Here is an 18,467-nt window from a genome sequence, read left to right as displayed (position 1 = left end):
TCAAACAAGGGGAAAGCGATAACCAAGGAAAGCCGGGATAAGGCATCACGACATGCTTCGCTCGTCCGAGCCTCACAAACCGCGACACCTTTTCGTCCAACCTCACGAGAACCACGGCTGCCCAATCCGCCGTCGGCCTGCTGCTGTTGGGCCATCTGTTGGACTGACCGATTACCAAACCCTTGACCACCATGTACGATTAGGCTCTTGGAGTCGGCTATGCACCAACGAGGCGCCTGCTTTGATCGCGCGAGTCCACGCGTTCTTTTCCTTGTCTCTCCGTCTCTTCCTTTTCGCGCAGGCCTGGGCTCGGCGCCAGGTCCTGCTGCATCGCGCATCCTCGTTGCCGCCGCTTGATTCTTCTCTCCCGGATCGAACCTGCGTGGATAATTGCAATTGCATACCCGCCCCCTCGCCGATAGATAGCAGAGGACGAGACCGACGCCGGGCCACACCATGGCCGACGATGCCCTTCCCGAGGCCGTGGCCGCCGCCCTGCCCTCCGCCATCGAGAACGCGAGCGCCTGGCGCAACTTTACCCTCTGGACCCAGCAGCTGGGCTTGACCATCAACATGTCCCGCCTCGCCCCGTCGCTCGAACACCTCGTCATGGCCGGTCCCCGCATGGTCATGAAGCTCGGCAAGCTCGGCTCCTTCATCTCCTTCCCGGATGCCATCGACGGCTTTGGCCAGCGAGTCGTCCCCGATGCCCCCGACCTGGACGCCTTCTCCGCCGCCGCCACCGCCGCCGCCGGTGACCTAGCCGACACCTTGACCTCCGCCGCGTCCGCTTCCGCTTCCGCGTCCGATTCGGCCTCCATCGCCGCCGCCGCCGCTGCCGCCGCCGACGCCGTGACCGAGAATCCCGCCGCGTTCCTCTCTCGCGTCTCCACCGAGGGCGCAAAGAGCCTCGGCGGCGTCTTCAGCTATGCGACCAGCAAGTGGGCGCTGAGCTGCATCGCCATGGCCGTCATCTTCAACCGCACCCACATCTTTGCCGCCACCCGCCGCCGCCTCCAGCTCAAATGGCACGTCCGCCTGCTCCTCCGCGCCGGGCCCCTCATCTTGCTGCTCCTGCAGGCCCGCTGGCTTCTCCAGTCCATCCAGTGCCAGACCTCGCCCGACTTCGCCGAGCTGCGCTGGGCCAACGCCAGCAAGAGCTCCGAGCTCATGTTCTCGTACCCGAACCCCGTCTTCAACAAGCTGAGCTCGGCCTTGCTGCTGGGCGCCTCGGACGCCGAGTCGTGCCGCTCCGTCAAGATGGTCCCCTGGGACGACCGGGCGCATCCGGAGCTCTCGGGCTCTCTCTCGCGCTTGTGGCCGCTCTTTGAGACCTTTTGCGTCAGCCAGTTCGTCGAGGTGCTCTCGTGCGCCGTCCAGGGCCGGCCCGTCGCCGCCGAGACGGGCATGACCATCTTTGAGCACTCCCTCGCCTTCGCCGAAGCCGACGCGTCCATCAGCAACCAGCTGGGATGGAGCCTCTCTGCGAACGGAACCTCGGGGGACCCGTCCGCCCTCGAGTCCAAGATGGCCCTGACCAGGGCCATGATTCTCAAGAGGGTCAACACCGCCCCCGAGGTTCTCCTCGTCGCCTTTTTCTCCGCCATGAGCCACGCCACGAGTCACATCCTGGGCATCTTGAACGTCCAGTCCAAGTATCGCCTTTTCAGCACCGGCTTCTGGGGGCTGTGCTTTATGGCCGGCCTCCTCTGGAGCGCCTTCCGCTTCTCCATTGACGACCCCGCGGCCCAGGGGTTGCTGAGGTTCCCGACCGTCTGCATCATCGGCTTCATCCCCCACGTGCTGATCCTCCTGGGCATCTTTTCGTGCGGCGTCGTCTACGTCTCCGCCCTGACGCTCTCGGCTCTGGCCTCGCCGAATCGGGGTCCGGACGGCGAGCAGCTCTCCGTCCTTCAACGCATCGTCCGCGCCCACGGCAACATGCAGGCCAACGTATCTCTGTCGGAAATCCGCATCCGCACGGACATGGACTTTTACACGGCCCTGCTCCGCGCCGGGTTTGGCGCCATCAACATGGCCAGCGAGGCCGTCTATCTCAACGAGGACCAGCCCGTCAACTTGGCAAGCCACACCTGGCTCGAGGAGGAGCGGCTGCGGGAGCTGGAGGAGCTGAGGATGCAGTGGATCAGCGGCGGGATCCCGGGGTCGCACTTCGACTCGGTCGGCACCATCGGCCTCGTGCCGATCAAGGACGGTCAGGCCGGCGCCGCGAGCGGCTACGCAAGAGAAAAGGCCGCGCAGCAGGTCCCCAAGGCCGTCGCGACCGGCCGGAGGACGCGTAACGGTGTGGGCGCGGCCGAGCGGAGCGCCCGGTGGCTGATCGCCTTTGAGTACCTGATGCACGTCTTCCGGCTGGTGCTCGTCGTCTGGGCGTCGTTTACGCTGCGCTTCTTGGCGCTGTTCGGCATGCGCACCTCGCCGCGCTGGCTCCATCGCCTGTCCCAGGCGCCCAAGCACGAACCGGCCTCCAAAAAGAAGTCGAGCCGGCGCGACAGGCTGGCCGTGGACATCCTGCCCCAGGGACGGGGCGTTTACCTGACCATCCCGCACAAGGACGACATCGACGTCGAAGAGGAGCTGCGGCGCTGGATGCGCTCCGGCGACCGGCGGCTCGCCGAGCCGCAGCCCATCGACGAGGCGGATCTGGACTCGAAGCTCTACGACCACTTCGCCCGCGGCGGCTTCTGGGGCGAGCGCGACTCGAGCGGCGACTACGTGCCCCCGGCAGGCACCGACGCCGACGACATGACCGACACCACCAGCGTCATCTCGACGACGGAAACGGCCAGCGAGCTGGACTGGGAGTCGGCCCCGGAGGAGGAGGACGGCGACGACGACCACGACGCAGATGCTCTCGGCGACGGCCAGCGCACGCCCACCCAGCAACACTACCACCACCAACAACCACAACAACAACCGTTCGCCCCTCGCTCGTTTGCATCCGCCGTCGCCTCCGCCCGCGCATCGCGCGAGCCCACGCCGGCTCCCGACAACGACGACGCCATCCCGCTCAGCGCCGCCGATCTCGTTCGCCTGCTCAACCCGCAGAGCCCGGAGGACCGCGACGAGGCCCTCACCATCGCGGCCCACCTCTCGAGCGAAGGGATCATGACCCGCTCCCGCTTCCGGGCGCTCCAGCAGCGCCAGCGCGCCAAGGTGCTGCTGACCAACGCCCGCCTGCGGCCCGCCGCCGGCCGCGGCGTCGGCGTTGGAACGGGCGGCGCGGGCGTTCGGGGCAGCGACAGGATGACGCCGGAGGAGGAAGCGAGGGCGCTGGAGCAGCTCTTGCTCTCCCGCCGCAGGGCCGCGGCGGGGGCATCTTCCTCTTCCTCTTCCCCCTGGGTCTCGGGAGGGCTGTCGTCGTTGCCGCCATCCACCACCTCCTCCTCCTCCCGGCCGGGAACGGCAGCTGGCGCAGGGACGTGGGCGACAGGCGCCAACGGGCTGGGCCCGGACGGCCCGCTGTGCGTCGTGTGCCAGAGCGAGCCGCGCACCGTCATTGTGTGGCCGTGCCGCTGCCTGTGCTTGTGCGACGAGTGCCGCGTGTCGTTGGCCATGAACAATTTCGACAAGTGCGTGTGCTGCCGGAGGGAGGTGATGAGCTTTAGTCGGATTTATGTGCCTTGATTGGTTTGTTTTCCTTTTTCTCTCTTGGGCTTTTTTGTCGTTGTTGTTATTGTTGCTGTTCTTTGCTGTTGTTTTTTTTTTTTTTTTCTTCTTTTCTTCTTTCTGCTATACTTTTCTTTCTCCTTCCGTTCCGGGGGGCCTCAAGCATGTTTCGTTCTGAAGCAAGCTTGGGCGGTGACGGGCGCACCGGAGAATATGGAGAGCACAGAAAGAGGGAAGCCATGTACATAGATACCTACGACTACTAATCGCGGTCAACTGTGCTTTGGCAAGTGATTTTGCATTTAGAGAGGGACGAGTGGCTTTTCCATGTGGCAGCGTTTGGGTGCATGCATGGCTGGGCTGACAATATTACAATATCGTGGTCGCTTCTTACTGTGACATGCTCATCCCTCAGCGACTCGTTGAGGTATCAAACATGTCCCGGATAAGCAACGCGTGAAATTGGGTATCTCTATTCTCTCCTCCTCCTCCCATGGTTGTGGAAAGGAGGGAGGAGGGCATCACATCGTATTCATCTATCCATACACATGTTCATAAGCTCCCGCCGAGGTGTTACATGACAGAAAAAGTCCCAACTCTTTACATGCCTGCCCACTCCACGCAAAACACCCTCACATTCTCCCCCTTGTCCTTTCCGCCCTCTTCTCCCTCCTCCGCGGCCGCCTTGGGCCTCTCGGCTCCAAACAAAAACCCCTTCTTCACCGCCGTGCCCAACCTCCCGCTCGTCACCACATCCAGCATCGGCACCGGCTCGTCCCATCCGTAGCCGTTGGCCAGGTAGTGCGCGTGGTAGCGGAAGGGGTCGCCCGGGTAGACGCTCAGGCGGCCGCCGAAGCGCAGGCCCGGGGTTGTGTAGTAGCCGCGGCTGTTGAGGTAGGTGAGGAGGGCATACGAGGGGGCGACGGACGCGGGTATGGAGTCGGCAGGAGCGGAGGAGGCAGGGCTGGGAGGTGTGGCGGTGAGGGGGAAGCTGGTGGAGGGGGTCACGCCGGGGAGGATGGATGGCTTCTGCTTCTGTGGCTGGGGTGGTGGTGGGGGAGGGACGTCATCATCAAAGAGAGATGGGGTTTCTGCTTGGGCGGCGGGGCCGGAGGCGGCAGCAGAGCTTTCGGGCTCTGCGCTGGCGGCCTCCACCCCCGCAGGCTGCTTCTTTTTGCTTTCCTTGTTCTTCTTCCCGCCGCGCTTGTCCGCGTGCAGGGCCGCCACCCTCGCCTTCTCCTCCTCGAAGGCCTGCTGCGCGGTCTTGCGCAGCTGCCTGAGGTGCTCGCGATACGTCCTGCGGGCCGGCTCAAACGCCGGGTCCGACAGGCGCGCCAGGTGGTCGGCGAGCTCGTCGGCGACGTAGGCGACGCCCATGTCGACCAGCAGCTTGGCCTCCTCGGCCTGAAGCTCGACGGGCAAGCCCAGGAAAAGGTTCTGCGTCGGGTTCTGGGGCATGGTGCCCGTCAGGACGGCGCAGACGCCGTGGCAGCGACGGATGTAGACAACATCGTCAATGTCAAAGACGAGGTAGCGGCCGGCGATGCGCGAGATGCGGACCAGCCTCTCGGCCGCCGGGGGGGCGCTGGCAGCAGCCATGGGGTGTTGAGGCTGTCGCCGAATCCTGGGGTTTCGCCGTCAGCCAACCAATTCGAGATCGCGAAGCGATGTTGAGAAACAAAGCGAGCCAGAAGCAATAAGAGTCATAAGCCTTGGACACGTATAGTAGTCATCACTTGGATTCAGTGGATTGACAGATTGGTTATACGATGGTATAATCATCCTCTTTTTCGTGAGAAAGCATGTCAGAAAAGAATAATTGCCACTTACCACCGTGGTTGCGGATGCTGCTGGTCAAGCAGCAACGGGGAGAAGAAGAAAAGTGGAAGAAATTGGCGAAGCAGCGCTTCCGGGAAATTTATTTTTGGCGGCGGTGGAGATGCGAACAGGTTGGAAATTTCCGTTACAGGTGGGACCAGCCGCCAAACAAGCGAAACGTGCAAGGTAAAGGTACAAGCGGATGCTGTATTACCGCATTGTTGTATAGTATAGCAATTAATACCGTGAACCTGGATGCCGTTGACGGATTGAGAGCCGCGATGTAAACAACCTCGGACATTGCCGTATTCTTTTCATAGCATCGAAACCGACGCCGGTGATGAGAGAAGCGAGCACCATGAGTGACAAGGGAACGCACGGGTGTCGATATCCACGTGGATTGTGTCGGGATCTACCTTGGGATCAGCCAGGCCTATCCGGCCGTCTACATAATCCCCCTCTTGCAACACTCTGTCTAATATCTCCTGTTGATAATTCCAGTAACAGGGGTGCTTATTTTTGTTTTTAATTATCCAGCAACTCCTTCGCTGCGTTCCGTTCCCATCAAAAATCAATGCTCCCCTTCTCCCCTCCCCCCTTCGTCGTCCCCCCGCCTCCCGCCGGCTCCTCGGTCTCCAGCGGCGGCAGGCTGTACGGCTTGATCACCAACCCTCTCGACGCGCTGAGGCTGAACCCGAGCGTCTCCCTGAACGAGCTCGCCCCCGCCCCGCCGCCGCCCTTCTCATGGAACACCGGCAGCGTGTGCACCCGAAGCAACCCCTGAGGCTGCTGCTCCTCCGCTTTCGCGGACCCTGCCCCCGATCCCGACCCCGACCCCGGCCCTGATGTCGACGATGACGAGGACGGCAGCGGCGGCGGCGGGGGAGCCCCCGGGTTCGCAGGCAGCGGAATCATCTCGATGACGCCGTCGCACAGCAGCTCGATCCACCGCACGAGCCCCGCGTCGCGCGGGAAGAGGCTCGTCGGGAGGGTGATCATGGCGGTGAGCTGGGCGGGGTAGGCCCGCAGCAGCGCGCGCAGGCCGTGGAGGAAGGGGAGCACCTCGGACGGCAGGGCGCAGGAGGGCGGGTACAGCGTCGGGAGGAGCAGGCCGGGGATGACGATGCGGTGGATGGCGGCGGGCGCCGAGGAAGCGAGCTTGGCCCGGAGGTGGGCCAGGAGGGCTGGGAACGGCGAGGACGAGGGCGCCGGCTGGTCGAGGGCGGGCGGGCACGTGCCGGGGGCGGGATGCAGCGTGCCTTTGCACGCGCTCGGGGCGAGGCGCTTGCTGAGGTCGAAACTGTGGCAGAAGGGGGATTGGTCGCCGGCGGCGGTCCGGGAAGCCGCGCCGGAGGGTGCGGCGTTGTTGGAGAGCGCCTCGTAGCGCCAGGCGATCTTCATCCTCTCCTCCGGCGCGGGTGATGGCTGGGGGCGCTTGGCCTTGGCGTCTGGGGTCGCCAGGCCGGGGAGCTGATGGCGCCACTCGGGAGGGTAGCCGACGAGGTGCACATGGTGCCCTTGGACGAGACCCTCGGCGGCATAGTATCGCAGGAGGATGCCCGAAAAGTCGGTGGTCCCTTGTTCCTCGACCAACACGCACGTGCCCAAGGGCAATCCCGCATGTCCTGCGAGCAGCTGGTCGAGGGATGCCGTTCCCGTCGACGTACACGGCCTTCCGTCCAGAGGCGACGGCCGAACTCCTGGCGCAAGGTGGGGTTTTGCGGGTGTGGGTGTTGGCGAAGCGGCCTGGACAGCCGGTTGCCCTGGCCGCGCGGGTCGGGCCGAGAGTACCGTGTTCCTCTTGACAAAGGACATTTGTCGATGTGGCTTGCGGATGACGCTGTGTCCACGATTTATTGTGGAGGGGCGCATGGAGGGGCATTGATAAGCCCCCCCGGGGGAGCTCTTATCGGGGAGCCCCACAGGGCCGTTGGTTCCGGTTGGGCCTGGGGGAAGGGGGGCCTGAACGGGCCCGAACTGGCCGCTGTATGATTTTTTTGACCAGACCGTCCATTCATTCGTTCCTTGTTACACGCCGCTCCCGACCTACCGTAGCTACAGAGAAACAAATCAAGACACAACCGCAACCCCCTCGCTCCCGTCCCCTGGTCCCCGAAAAAAAAAAAAAAAAAACAAACACAAATTGCGTTGAGGGACCCCATCCTCAATCCGCGCGCCATGTCCATCCCGTCAGACGCCCAGCTCTTCGAGGACCACTTCGTGGTCGAGCGGCTCGGCGATCCCAAGTACGACCGCGTCGACCGCATCTACTGCCACTCCAAGGACCAGAGCATCAGCATGAGCCTCGACATCAACAAGGAGCTCTTCCCCTGCAAGGTGGACGAGAACCTGCACATCGCCATCGCCACCTCGCTGTCGTACGACGGCAGCAAGGACGAGGAGCGCGGCTGGCGCGACGTCGCCAAGGCGGGCACCAGCGACGCCACCCTCGCCGACATCTTTGACTACGTCTGCTACGGCAAGATCTACAAGTTTGAGGACGCCGAGGATGGGAAGACCATGTGAGTTTCCTTTTCGGGGTCCTCCCTCTCCCCTGCTCCCGTGGGTCTCAGGGTTGGCTGACGTGCCGGGCCATCAAAAATAACAGCAAGGCGTACATCTCGTTCGGCGGCCTGCTGATGTCGCTCGAGGGGCCCTACAAGAAGCTGACGCCGCTGCGCGTCGACTATGTGTATCTGCTTGCCAGGAGGATCTAGAGAGCGAGTGCTCGACGACGGGAGGGAACAAGCCTGCCGGGGTCATGGAAGAAGGCATGATGCTGGATGGTGTGTGCGTGTGTATGTGTGTGTATCTTTGATATCTTTGATGAGAAAAGGGATTCGGCGTTTGGGAAACGGGGGCCACATGGTTCATTAGGGAAACCTGGGCAAAGACACGACACAAAGTAATAACGATACCCGCTAGAAACTAGGTGCCTAGCTCAACCCGCCTCCGCGTCGGCAACGTTCCCCTGCTGTTGTGGTAGATACCGGTCATGGGCCCGCAGGCTTCCAGTGCGGCCAGTGCGGGCCAGGGAAGGGGATGAAGCGATGGGCCCTGGCGCGGAGCTCGTCCCAGTGCGGCTCGTTGTCGGGCGTCAAGATGCCGTGGCGGAGGAAGAAGTCGACCATGATCATGGCGCAGTTGGGCTTCCACAGGCCCTGGGCCAGCTGCTCCTGGATCTCCTCGATGGTGTGCAGCCGGAAGCTTTCCACCTCGCCGTCCTTGGGCTGCGGCGTGATGCTCTCGTCGGCCGGCAGCTCCAGGTCGTACACCCACTGGCACTCCGGGTAGATCCACCCGGGCTCGCCGCCCGCCCGCTCGTCCGTGATGTAAATGTACGTCACCGTGCCCGTCTCCTTGGCGTGCGCCCGCATGTAAGCCTCGGGGAGCGACGCCTCCTCGTCGGCCTCGCGCACGAGGCACTCGAACGGGTCCTCGCCCGTCATGAGCCCGCCGGCCACCGTGTTGTCGAGCATGCCCGGGTACGACGTCTTGTTGGCGGCGCGCTTGGGCACCCAGACGCGCAGGTCCCACCGGCTGTCCTTGCCGTCCTCGTTGCGGGGCCGGCGGACAAACGCCGTCATGTGCACGCCGAAGCGCGCGTTGCCAAACAGGCCCATGGCCACGCGCTCCACGCTGAAGAGGAGCTCGCCCCGGCGGCTGTAGACGGGCCACAGCTCGTCGCGCCAGCCGCGGAGCATGCGGAACGCCTGCTGGGAGCGCCAGTGCGCCGTCAGGCGGCCGACGAGCCGCGTGCGCTCCGGCTCGGTGGCCGGCTCCTGCCAGAGCAGGATCGTCCGCGCCTCGCGGTCGACCGTCATGGGCCCGCGGATGTCCTCGGGCGTGGTCTCGAGGGCCGCGAGGACCGAGAGAGGCACGTAGCCGATGGGGTAGGTCCCGTCCTCGTCCTTCCAGAGGAGCGTGTAGAGACGCTTCATCTCCTCGGCGTACCGCTCCGGCTCGCGCTCAGGGTCCGGGAACCTGGGGGTGGTGTGAGATGACGAGGCGCGCTCGGGGAGGGAGCGACACATACGAGTCGCATTTTTTCACATGGTCCAGCGGGGTCATGCGAGTCGCCATGTTGAGCGAGGTTGCGCGGATGTGAGGATCAGGGGATGAGGAGGAGCAGCGAGGGGTGATAACGAAGCCCTGGAAATCCAAGCTGGGCACAATCACCTCGATGATGATTTTTTTTTTTTTTTCCCACACAAGAAAGGCCCGTGGTAAGAAGAGCAAGAATCAAGGATCGGTAGGCCGCCGGGGGTTATGAGCAGACAGGATGGGATTTTGGCCGCTGGCAGTGGCAACGATGGACACGCGCACGTACAGGCCGACGATTCAAAGTCCAGTCTAGAGGGTGGTGGTTATTGGCGCAAGATGAGGATGAGGTTGAGAGACCAGGGCACCGACTTAGTGGACTTGTTCTGCCTCCACTTGCCGCCTCGTGAAACCCCGAAAGCGGCTTCATCTCATTCAAGTTCACAGAGAAGGTACCGCTTAGTTGCGTGGGAGTTTTGAAGCGGGTAGAAATGGCTCAGGGCACTCCGAGTGACGTGGGCTGCTATCCGCGAAACTGTCCGTATGTAGAAGAGACGAGATCGCTTGGTGGTCGCAGACCCAAGCTGTCGGAGAAGCATGCAAGACACAAAACGGCATCCTCTTGTGTTGATAGGTGCGCACCATAGTACACAGCACACCGTAGGGTAGGTCGCTTACCCTGTAGGTTGGGCCCGGCAGTGGCATGGAAGTGGGGGATGCCCCGCCGGCAGGACGCACCTTCAAGTTACACATTACACAGCAGACGTTCCATTCAGGTTCCTCGTCCGTTCCGCCTCCACCAAAACGTTGCTGTGGATGGACGGATTAGGCAAGTGGTCCATGGATCACTCTAGAATCGTAGAGACGGTCAAACGTTTTTCATAACGGCGCCCGATGAGGACCTACCTCACCTGCTGTGTAGGCAGGTAGGGATTTTGAATGTTGACATCCAGTCCAACGAACAAGAAGGAATTTGGAATGCATCGGGTCTGCCTCGTCAAGATCGTGTGGCAACCGATTCTCCCGCTCTCCTTCATGGAGCTTGGAGTCCATCAGCAGCATTCTTGTCCTTGACCCAGCTGACTCAACTCTCACAACATACCACTACCACCACCACCAAAGAGGACCACGGGGCCAATCTTGGTCACCAACGCCTTTCTCATCCCTTCATTTGTGGCTTATCACACCCACCCGACTTGAGACCAATATAAGCCGGTCGTCCCAAGGCCGTCTCAACGTTGCCAACACGGCCAACACATACATCAGCCACTACAATTCTTATCTCTTACTCGCTCACCTTCTCGTCTCATCGCTTCCACGGGACACTGGAACCTCAAGCATCATCATCACCACCACCACCAACACAAACTCCCTACTGGTTCCATCCACTTGAAATACAAGAACCTCTATTCAGGAGCATCCACCCACCATGTCCCAACCCCTCTTCGGCCTCGTCCCCGCCGGCCAGCCCGTGCTCGTCGCCCCAACGCAAACGCCCACGCCCACGAGCTTCCTCTACGCCATCCCGCCCAACCCCAACCCCGGCGCCAAGCCCTTCTCCCACATTGTCGTCTTCCTCCTCCCCGGCGTCGAGCTGCCCCCGGGAACCGCCGCCGCCATCTACCTCGTCACGCCGCCCACGGCGCCCGGGCAAACCGAGCCGAACTCGCGGTTCCTGGGCGGCATCGGGCCGGGCAAGGAGAGCGCCATCTTCAAGATCGGAAGCTCCTCCGCCTCCTCCTCCTCCTCGGCGGCGGCGCAAAGCAACGTGGTCATCGGCGTGTCGATCGAGCCGGCCGAATCGGTGGCGGCGCGCATCTCCGAGGTGTCCGCGTCATCATCATCATCAGCGGCAGGGACGGCGGCCGAGGCCGGCGCGCTGGTGCCCATCTCGCGGACCGGAGGAGGTGGTGGTGGCGGTGGTAGTGGAGGCGGGCAGCAGCCCAGCACGCTCGTGCTGGCGCAGCGCATCATCAAGAACGCCTTCAACTTTTTGGCGAGCTTCAGCGGGACAGCGGGGCAGGTCGAGGTGGTGCCGCTCAAGGCGTTTGAGGAGTGGTGGCGCAAGTTCGAGGGGAAGGTGAGGAGCGATCCGACGTTCCTGGAAAGGGACGATTAAGGAGGGGGAAAAACGAAGGTGGATCACACGCATCATAGAGGAGAAAGGGGGATCGATTCCAGAGGGGGGAGGGAGATGGGCTGCTCCGATATATATAAAAAAGAGAGACCAAGGGGCAGTAGTGGCAATAGAGCGCCTATGCCGCAAAAGCAGCATGGGTGGTGGTGGGGGGGCTGGCTGGTTGGCATCTTTCATGGCGTTCAGGAGGGGAGGCAAGTATATTCTGTTGACGGAGACACTTGGATGAATCAATACACCGGTTCGGGTAACATGAGTGCCTACAGAAGGTCCGATGATGGAATACACAAAATCGCTCTGTATACATTTCGTCTTTTCGTCGTTGTTTTCGTAGCCTTACAGTAATAGTCATATCGCTCAGTCCTGGACTCATCACGTACCCAAAGTTCCCCCTCTGCCCTTCCACACATACACAACATGCACAAAAACTCCACAAGACGCCCCTTCAAGACCTCATCCGCCACCAGAAATCCAAGAGAATGCGCCCGCTTCCGCTAGCCATGCCCACTGTGACCCCCCTATGTCAAGAATGCGAGAAGGACCCCCCCAACACACACGGACACAAAAAAAAAAAAGAGAGAGAATACCAAAACAGAGCCATCCGGAAAAAAACCACTCCCAAGGTCAAACATCGAAGCTTTTCCTCTTTTTTAAAAAGAACAAATTAAAGGGGGGGGGGGGGGGGGGAGGGGACAAGAAATAAAACTCGTACGACCAATTAGAACAAACAGAAAAGGGGGGAACGACAAACAGCAGCCACGACGCCCGCGCTACGTCTCCAGGGGCGACAAGCGCGGGCTCTTGAGCAAGGTCGGGCTGGCGGCGCGGCTCCGCCTCCCCACGCCCGCCAGCGCCAGGTGCGGCGGGACCGTGAGCCTCTCGCGGCTCTCGGTGCGCGCCACCAACCCGGCGCGATCCAGGGCCGACGACGTGGGCGACAGGAGCGCGTGGTGGTACGGGTGGTGCTGCTCGACGGGCGTGGCGAGGCCCGACGAGAGGCCGAGCCGGCTCAGCCCGAGCCCGGACGGCGACTTGGACGACGACGACAAGCCGTCGCTCGAGTCCGAGAGGTCGTAGGCGTCGCCGTCCGGGTCCGCGCCCGCGCCCGCGCCCGACGACGACGCCAGCTCGAAGCGGTCCGCGTCGCCCTCCTCCATGACGCGCTCGTACGCGGGGCCCGAAGACGGGCGGTGGCCGAACAGCTTGCTCGCGAGGCCCGCCAGCCCGCCGCGCGCGGCGCCGCCCTTGCCGGGCCGCCCGCGCGGGTGGTGGTGGTGGTGGTGGCGGCGGAGCAGCGATTTGACGCTCCCGTAGACGCGCATGCGGCGGTCGCGCTTGCGGAAGAACCAGAGGAAGAGGAGGAGGATGGCGACGAAGGCGAAGAAGCCGGTAGTGGAGTGGGCCTTGGCGCGGTCGAGGATGTCTTCGGCGTCGAGATCCCAGTCGTCGTCGGCGTCGGCGTCGGCCGCGGAGCCCGTCTGGTTGCCGGCGAACCGGAGCGGCTCCCAGCTGGACCCGGCGAACTGGAAGTCCGGGGGCGTGCCCACGTCCACCGTGTTGCTGCCGAAGCCGACGGGGTAGCGGTCGTTGCCGCCGGCGGGCGGGACCTGGCCGGCCGCGTAGAGCACCATTTTCCCGAGCGTCCAGCTCACTTCGACGCCGTCGATCTTGTCGACGGGCTTGAACGGGTCGGCGAAGCCCTTTTGTTTGGCCGCCTCGAGGGCGCTCTTGGACACGTTGGCCTTGGACAGGCCCTCGTGGAAGCCGATCCGGGGGACGCCGATGCCTTCGTGCAGGACGTTGATAAGCCAGGCGGCCTTGAAGCACGCCTCCTGGGCCAGCCTCACGTCGAAATTGTTGCCGGAGGGGATGCCGCGGTGGATGGACTGCCAGTCCCGGCCGCAAAAGTCCTTGACGCGCTTCTGATACGTGGCGAAGTCGTAGGCCTGGTCGCCCTTGCCGCCAAACACGCCGTGCGTCGTATGCCAGTACTCGGAAACGCCGATGAAATGGTTGACGTCAAAGTCGATGGCCGGGACGTGCTGGCCGTTGATGAGGCAGGGGTTGTCTTCGCACGGCTTGTCTTTGCCGAGCAAGGGGTACGTCAGCCGGAGGCACTCCTCGAACTGCCCCGTTCCCACCAGGCTGGCCGTCCGGGTCTTGCGCCTGTCGATGAGGTTCCCTTCCAGCGTTGTCCGGAGGCCCTTGGGCAGGCACGGATCGGGCAGCTCGCCGGCGGCGTCGGCGTATCGGTCCTCGAGGTGTCTGACGTAGGATTCCCGCGCTTGGTTGACGCCGAAGCCTAGCCACGTCGTCGTGAACACCCTGTACTCGCGCGGGTTCCCATCCAGCGTCCGCAGGCGCAGCAGCTTCAGATCGTTCCAATGCTTTTCGGCCTCGGTAGCGTTGGGGGCAAATGCGATCTGCGCGGACGCGCCGCCCATGTCCAGGAATCCGTACGTGTGGTGGCCCTTGCCGTGCTGGTGCTGGTCGGGATGGTCGAACCCGCCGAGGAGATAGTTGGACGCGATCCAACCGTAGAGCCCCTCGGTCTCGCCCTGGATGACCTGGACGTGAAGGTCACAATCGGGCAGCGAGAAGCGCGTGTTCCGCTGGAGGTAGGAGCAGATCTCGCTCGTCAGGGCTGTCTGCTGCGCCTCCGGGAGCAGCCGCATCCCCGCCGTCGCCATGAGGAAGATGGGCGTGTCGTGGACTTTTTCCGCCGGGATGATGCTGAGCGCGTGGTCGATCAGGGATTGCAGGTGTTCCGGCCCGACGTCCTTCACCTTGTCGCCGAATGTCGAGACCCCCGGCCGGATCTTCTTGGTCCATTTCTTCTCCGTCATCAGCTTGGGCAGGCTGCGAAGGTCCTCGGGCGTCGCATTCTTGAGCGCTTTCCTAGCATCTTTCCATCGGTAGATGTGCAACCGGGTGCCCGACGACCCGGCGTCCAGGATGACGCCCCATCGCCACTTTTTGCCGCCCATGAGGACTGCGCGTGGTGTGTGCGAGCGGTGTTGTTGTTCGTCCAAGGGGTTAGTCGCCCAGAGGTCGATGCTCGATGCTCGGCGCTCGGTGGAGAGTTGGAGGGGGGGCGGGTTCTATCGCAGATACGACGTCGTGGGCAAAAGCATGGAGTGAGGGTTGTGTATGAATGTATGAACGACGGTGGATCGACTCGGAGCGGTGCGTCGCACCGAGAGCGATTGGATGCGCGAAAACGAAAGAAGATTGAGCTTGTTGGTTGATTAGGATTACAATGGGGTAACGGTACAGGCAAAGCGCATCGTGGGTTGTCAGTCAGTAACGAGAGGATGGGCTCGGAGGCTTATCGTCTGAACGAAGGAACACAGCCCGGAGCGGCTGGGGGCGGCGGCGGCGCGAGTCCGAGTCGCAGGCGGTTTTGTCTGAAGTTTGTGTGGTGGTGTTCGGCCGTGAGGCGAAAGAAACGGTTCGTCCGCTGATAACAAGCTGGAATACGTCCGCTTCAGGGGGCGCGGCGAATCATGCGGCGCTCTTTCGGCGCTGGCGTGCTCTTGGCCGCAAGTGGCCTCCGCGGGCATTGTGGGTCTGCGGGTCTGCGGGTCTGCGGGTCTGCGGGTCTGCGGATGGATCCGGCCTGGATCGCTTCGTGAAAAGGCATTGGAGCTCGAAAACCATGGAAAGTGGGGGTCACGTTCCCTTCCATTCCCAACGGTCGAAAAAATCCACGGCACCCGTCCCCTTGCTCCCCCCCAATTGGGTCCTCCATTGGGTGCACATTACCTAAGTAAGGCTGATCATGGTTCGCGCGTAATGCGAGCTCCCATTTGGGATCATTCCTGTTTGCTTATAGTATGTACATACTATACCTACTAACGTTACCTACTGCGTAAGTACGTACGCAGTATGTGTATGGACTTGTGTGTGTACTCAGCTGAGAACCTCCGCAAACGGCACAGATGGAAGCCATGCTTGAATCCGACGGTGACGCCGTGTACTGTGTAACAAACTCGCCTCAGACCCGGTTTCAACAGTTCCGCAGACGTGGTCCGGTTTCGTTTCGTTTCCGTTTGGACCTTGTGTAGTCTGCCGAGGCCGTGGGCACTGCGGAGAAACCAGGCAAAAAAGGTCGATGGTTCATGCAGCCTCCTTCGTATTCATCACCCACCCGGACGGAACGGAGCATGCTGTAAGCTGCGTGCCCGGATCGAACCAACCACTGATGCTCCGCAATGCAATCGCGGAGCAACAGCCTCTGGCGATATATGTCCATCTGTCGACCATGGTCGCGTCCCTTCTCTGACTGTATTCAGGTCTTCCAACAATATTACTTTGTGCGGTTCTCGCATCCATGACATCAGCGCCGTGACTCGGGGGTGTGCAGCAGGCCTTACTTGTACGCTACAGGTGCCATTCGATTTGGTGACGTGCTTGCGACGTAAGTGCCTTGGGGTTCCCTGGATGCACCCAATGACTCGCTATCAACTGGTATCCCCTTCTCCCACGCTTTCTGTCAAGCACCCGACCAGTACGCGATTCGCGTTCCTGGACGCTTGTATCCCCTTTTCCACCAGCGAGTTGTAGAGCTCCATGTCGGATGCAGGTACATCCCCCCTGAACCAGAGGTTTGTCACCTCGTCCCGCGTCGGCAGGTAGGCGACACAGCAGGCCGCCAGGATCTTTGCATGCTCTGATGGCACGGGATCCAAAACGATGCTCGGCTGGGACTCGTCGCCGTCGGTGTCCTGCACCAGGGCAGCGACGCCGCCGGCCACCGTGTCAACGCAGTCGATCCCAGCGTCGGCAAGCGCCGCCGCCGCCACCGTGATGCACCCGCTGAGCGCATTCATCATCTCCCATACCTCGTCGCCCTGCGACCTGGACGTTTCTCGCTCCTGGTCGCCTTCGAGGATGGACACGATGATGTCTACGCCGCTCTTGGGCCACCGGTCGGCGATGATGGCGCCCCGAAGCGCCGTCTCCAGGTGGACAGAGAGGTCCCGCTCGCTCGAGTCCCGGAGATAGCCGCGCCGCTGTCGTGTTGCAAACGGCGCGTATTTGACGTGGGTCGTCAGGACGAGGTGGGGAGAGAAGGGTGCCGATCTAGGGAGAGACCGAGGGCCGTGGACTGAACAGCTGAGCTTCAGCCCGGAGGCTCCTGGTTTGGCAGACGTTGAAATTTCCAGATAGGCAGACCCCGATGCTGAAGGTGTCACGCCGGTCTTAAGAACTGAACAAAAGGTCAGCCATGTTCGACAAGAGTATTTCTTTTTCTTCTTGGACGAGGGAACATACACATTTTCCGGATGGCATTGGAAGGACGAAACCGGCCCTTGGCCGTCTCTGGAGCGCGATCTGCATCGTCGAAAAAAGGTGGGATGGTCTCCCCCGGGGGGCCGTTGATCCGCCTTCTGTCCGTCATGGCGAGGATGAAGAACTCAGAGGTTGGCTTGGAGGGATGATCAAACGAGAACACTCAGGTGAGTCGGCCAAACGAGTCCCAACACAAAATAAGACCTCGCCTGGATCTGGAAAAAGCACAATGCAAAGGGCCTTAATGAGTTGATTGATTGTTTTGAGGATCGCTTGACTTCCACAGGAACCTCACCCTCGAAATGATTCAGGCTTGGAGGTTTTGTTTCCATCCTTCAAGCCGCACAGAGGAGACGCAAGCCACGCCAGATTCTGGCGGCGGAGAGAGAGCATCAGCCACAGCGAGAAGCTCGGACCATATTGCCCCACCAACCGGGCTGCAACATCAAAAACTTGCGCTCCCAAAATTTTGTTGCAACCAACTTTTCACACCACTTCTCTTCCCTCGAAAGTGAAGTCGCCGGCCACCCCGCCCATGGGATTGGCGCCAGGCGGCACATCCTCTTCTTGGAACGCGCCCGCACCGGTCTCTGGCCACATGGTGTCACAGGAACCGCGTGGCTTGGTGGCCCGGTCTGGCTCCGCGACACAGCGTGGCCAGTTGGCCGGTCGACGACGCGTCTCCAAGATCGAGGTGGTGCGCGATTATGGCGGTTGCCCGCTGTCGGGGATGCCAACGGCAGGATGATCTAACAAATGGTACGTCATGCGGCAATTTCTGCTCATCGTTTGCTCCGCCCTTCCATGATGAAATTTCCTACCTTTAGTTCACGCGAAGTCCCATGAGCGAACGAACATACATGCACTACCATCTGACTTTGGAGCAACTGCCTATTCAATGCTTTTCCGAGATGACGGTTCAATGACTGACTTCTCCGCAGCTCAGATTTAGGCACATGCAAATGCTGTTGACTCCCAACTAGCCTTTCCACGACGCCGTCATCAACCAGAGGTACGGCCAGCAAACCCTTGCTTTTGTTTTCCCACCTCTTTCCATGATGATCCCAAAAATTCAGTTCTGCTTCTGAAACAGAATGAAGACACCCATATACCAAAACCATTTTCTGATCCCACTTTTCTCCCTCTTTTCTCACCGTTTCTGGTCCATGGACATTTCGCTGACCAGTTCCAAGGATTGTTGACCTGACCATCCACGACAACGACATCGCCACACGCTTCCCAGGCCTTCCATGTCCTGATGGTCAGTTGCAACAAACCATAGCGTTGCCTTCACATCCTTCCATGATGACAATAGTCTATCCATTCAACGACTCGACGGGCCGAGTCTCCCATCCGCACTCTAGCATCTTAGGATGTGAGGACGAGTTGTGGTGTTTTCTCCTCGGAGATGTGATTGGGCTTCCGTTGTCTGGGTCAGCATGCACCGTTATGGTGTCTGTGAGCTTGGGCCGGTCCGTGGAATGAGTTAAACTGGCCTGTCTGATTTCTCTGGATTTTTGTCGCTTTGGTCATGCCGCTCTGGGAT

General features: G+C 61.5%; 9 protein-coding genes across 9 annotated transcripts; 4 read left to right on the top strand and 5 right to left on the bottom strand.

The window, feature by feature from the left end:
• Positions 1–456: 456 nt before the first annotated feature.
• Positions 457–3,648, top strand: VTJ83DRAFT_5019 (uncharacterized protein; the record flags this gene model as incomplete). The annotated part of the gene is made up of 1 exon (XM_071011573.1): positions 457–3,648. The coding sequence occupies one exon, from the start codon at positions 457–459 to the stop codon at positions 3,646–3,648; it is 3,192 nt and encodes a 1,063-aa protein (XP_070866469.1).
• Positions 3,649–4,230: 582 nt separating this feature from the next.
• Positions 4,231–5,229, bottom strand: VTJ83DRAFT_5018 (uncharacterized protein; the record flags this gene model as incomplete). The annotated part of the gene is made up of 1 exon (XM_071011572.1): positions 4,231–5,229. One exon carries the CDS (start codon positions 5,227–5,229, stop codon positions 4,231–4,233), a length of 999 nt encoding a protein of 332 aa, XP_070866468.1.
• Positions 5,230–6,012: 783 nt separating this feature from the next.
• On the bottom strand, positions 6,013–7,263 carry VTJ83DRAFT_5017 (uncharacterized protein; the record flags this gene model as incomplete). The annotated part of the gene is made up of 1 exon (XM_071011571.1): positions 6,013–7,263. One exon carries the CDS (start codon positions 7,261–7,263, stop codon positions 6,013–6,015), a length of 1,251 nt encoding a protein of 416 aa, XP_070866467.1.
• A 363-nt stretch (positions 7,264–7,626) lies between these two features.
• On the top strand, positions 7,627–8,165 carry VTJ83DRAFT_5016 (uncharacterized protein; the record flags this gene model as incomplete). Its single annotated transcript, XM_071011570.1, has 2 exons — positions 7,627–7,970; positions 8,057–8,165. The coding sequence occupies 2 exons, from the start codon at positions 7,627–7,629 to the stop codon at positions 8,163–8,165; spliced, it is 453 nt and encodes a 150-aa protein (XP_070866466.1).
• A 276-nt stretch (positions 8,166–8,441) lies between these two features.
• Positions 8,442–9,531, bottom strand: VTJ83DRAFT_5015 (uncharacterized protein; the record flags this gene model as incomplete). The annotated part of the gene is made up of 2 exons (XM_071011569.1): positions 8,442–9,432; positions 9,485–9,531. 2 exons carry the CDS (start codon positions 9,529–9,531, stop codon positions 8,442–8,444), a joined length of 1,038 nt encoding a protein of 345 aa, XP_070866465.1.
• Positions 9,532–10,918: 1,387 nt separating this feature from the next.
• Positions 10,919–11,608, top strand: VTJ83DRAFT_5014 (uncharacterized protein; the record flags this gene model as incomplete). The annotated part of the gene is made up of 1 exon (XM_071011568.1): positions 10,919–11,608. The coding sequence occupies one exon, from the start codon at positions 10,919–10,921 to the stop codon at positions 11,606–11,608; it is 690 nt and encodes a 229-aa protein (XP_070866464.1).
• Positions 11,609–12,396: 788 nt separating this feature from the next.
• Positions 12,397–14,613, bottom strand: VTJ83DRAFT_5013 (uncharacterized protein; the record flags this gene model as incomplete). The annotated part of the gene is made up of 1 exon (XM_071011567.1): positions 12,397–14,613. The coding sequence occupies one exon, from the start codon at positions 14,611–14,613 to the stop codon at positions 12,397–12,399; it is 2,217 nt and encodes a 738-aa protein (XP_070866463.1).
• A 1,476-nt stretch (positions 14,614–16,089) lies between these two features.
• On the bottom strand, positions 16,090–17,030 carry VTJ83DRAFT_5012 (uncharacterized protein; the record flags this gene model as incomplete). Its single annotated transcript, XM_071011566.1, has 2 exons — positions 16,090–16,838; positions 16,904–17,030. 2 exons carry the CDS (start codon positions 17,028–17,030, stop codon positions 16,090–16,092), a joined length of 876 nt encoding a protein of 291 aa, XP_070866462.1.
• A 598-nt stretch (positions 17,031–17,628) lies between these two features.
• On the top strand, positions 17,629–18,406 carry VTJ83DRAFT_5011 (uncharacterized protein; the record flags this gene model as incomplete). Its single annotated transcript, XM_071011565.1, has 2 exons — positions 17,629–17,684; positions 18,115–18,406. The coding sequence occupies 2 exons, from the start codon at positions 17,629–17,631 to the stop codon at positions 18,404–18,406; spliced, it is 348 nt and encodes a 115-aa protein (XP_070866461.1).
• Positions 18,407–18,467: the final 61 nt, after the last annotated feature.

Source organism: Remersonia thermophila, chromosome 4 (assembly GCF_042764415.1).
Source record: "Remersonia thermophila strain ATCC 22073 chromosome 4, whole genome shotgun sequence".
Classification (NCBI taxonomy): domain Eukaryota; kingdom Fungi; phylum Ascomycota; class Sordariomycetes; order Sordariales; family Chaetomiaceae; genus Remersonia; species Remersonia thermophila.
This window is presented reverse-complemented; position numbering and strand designations above follow the sequence as displayed.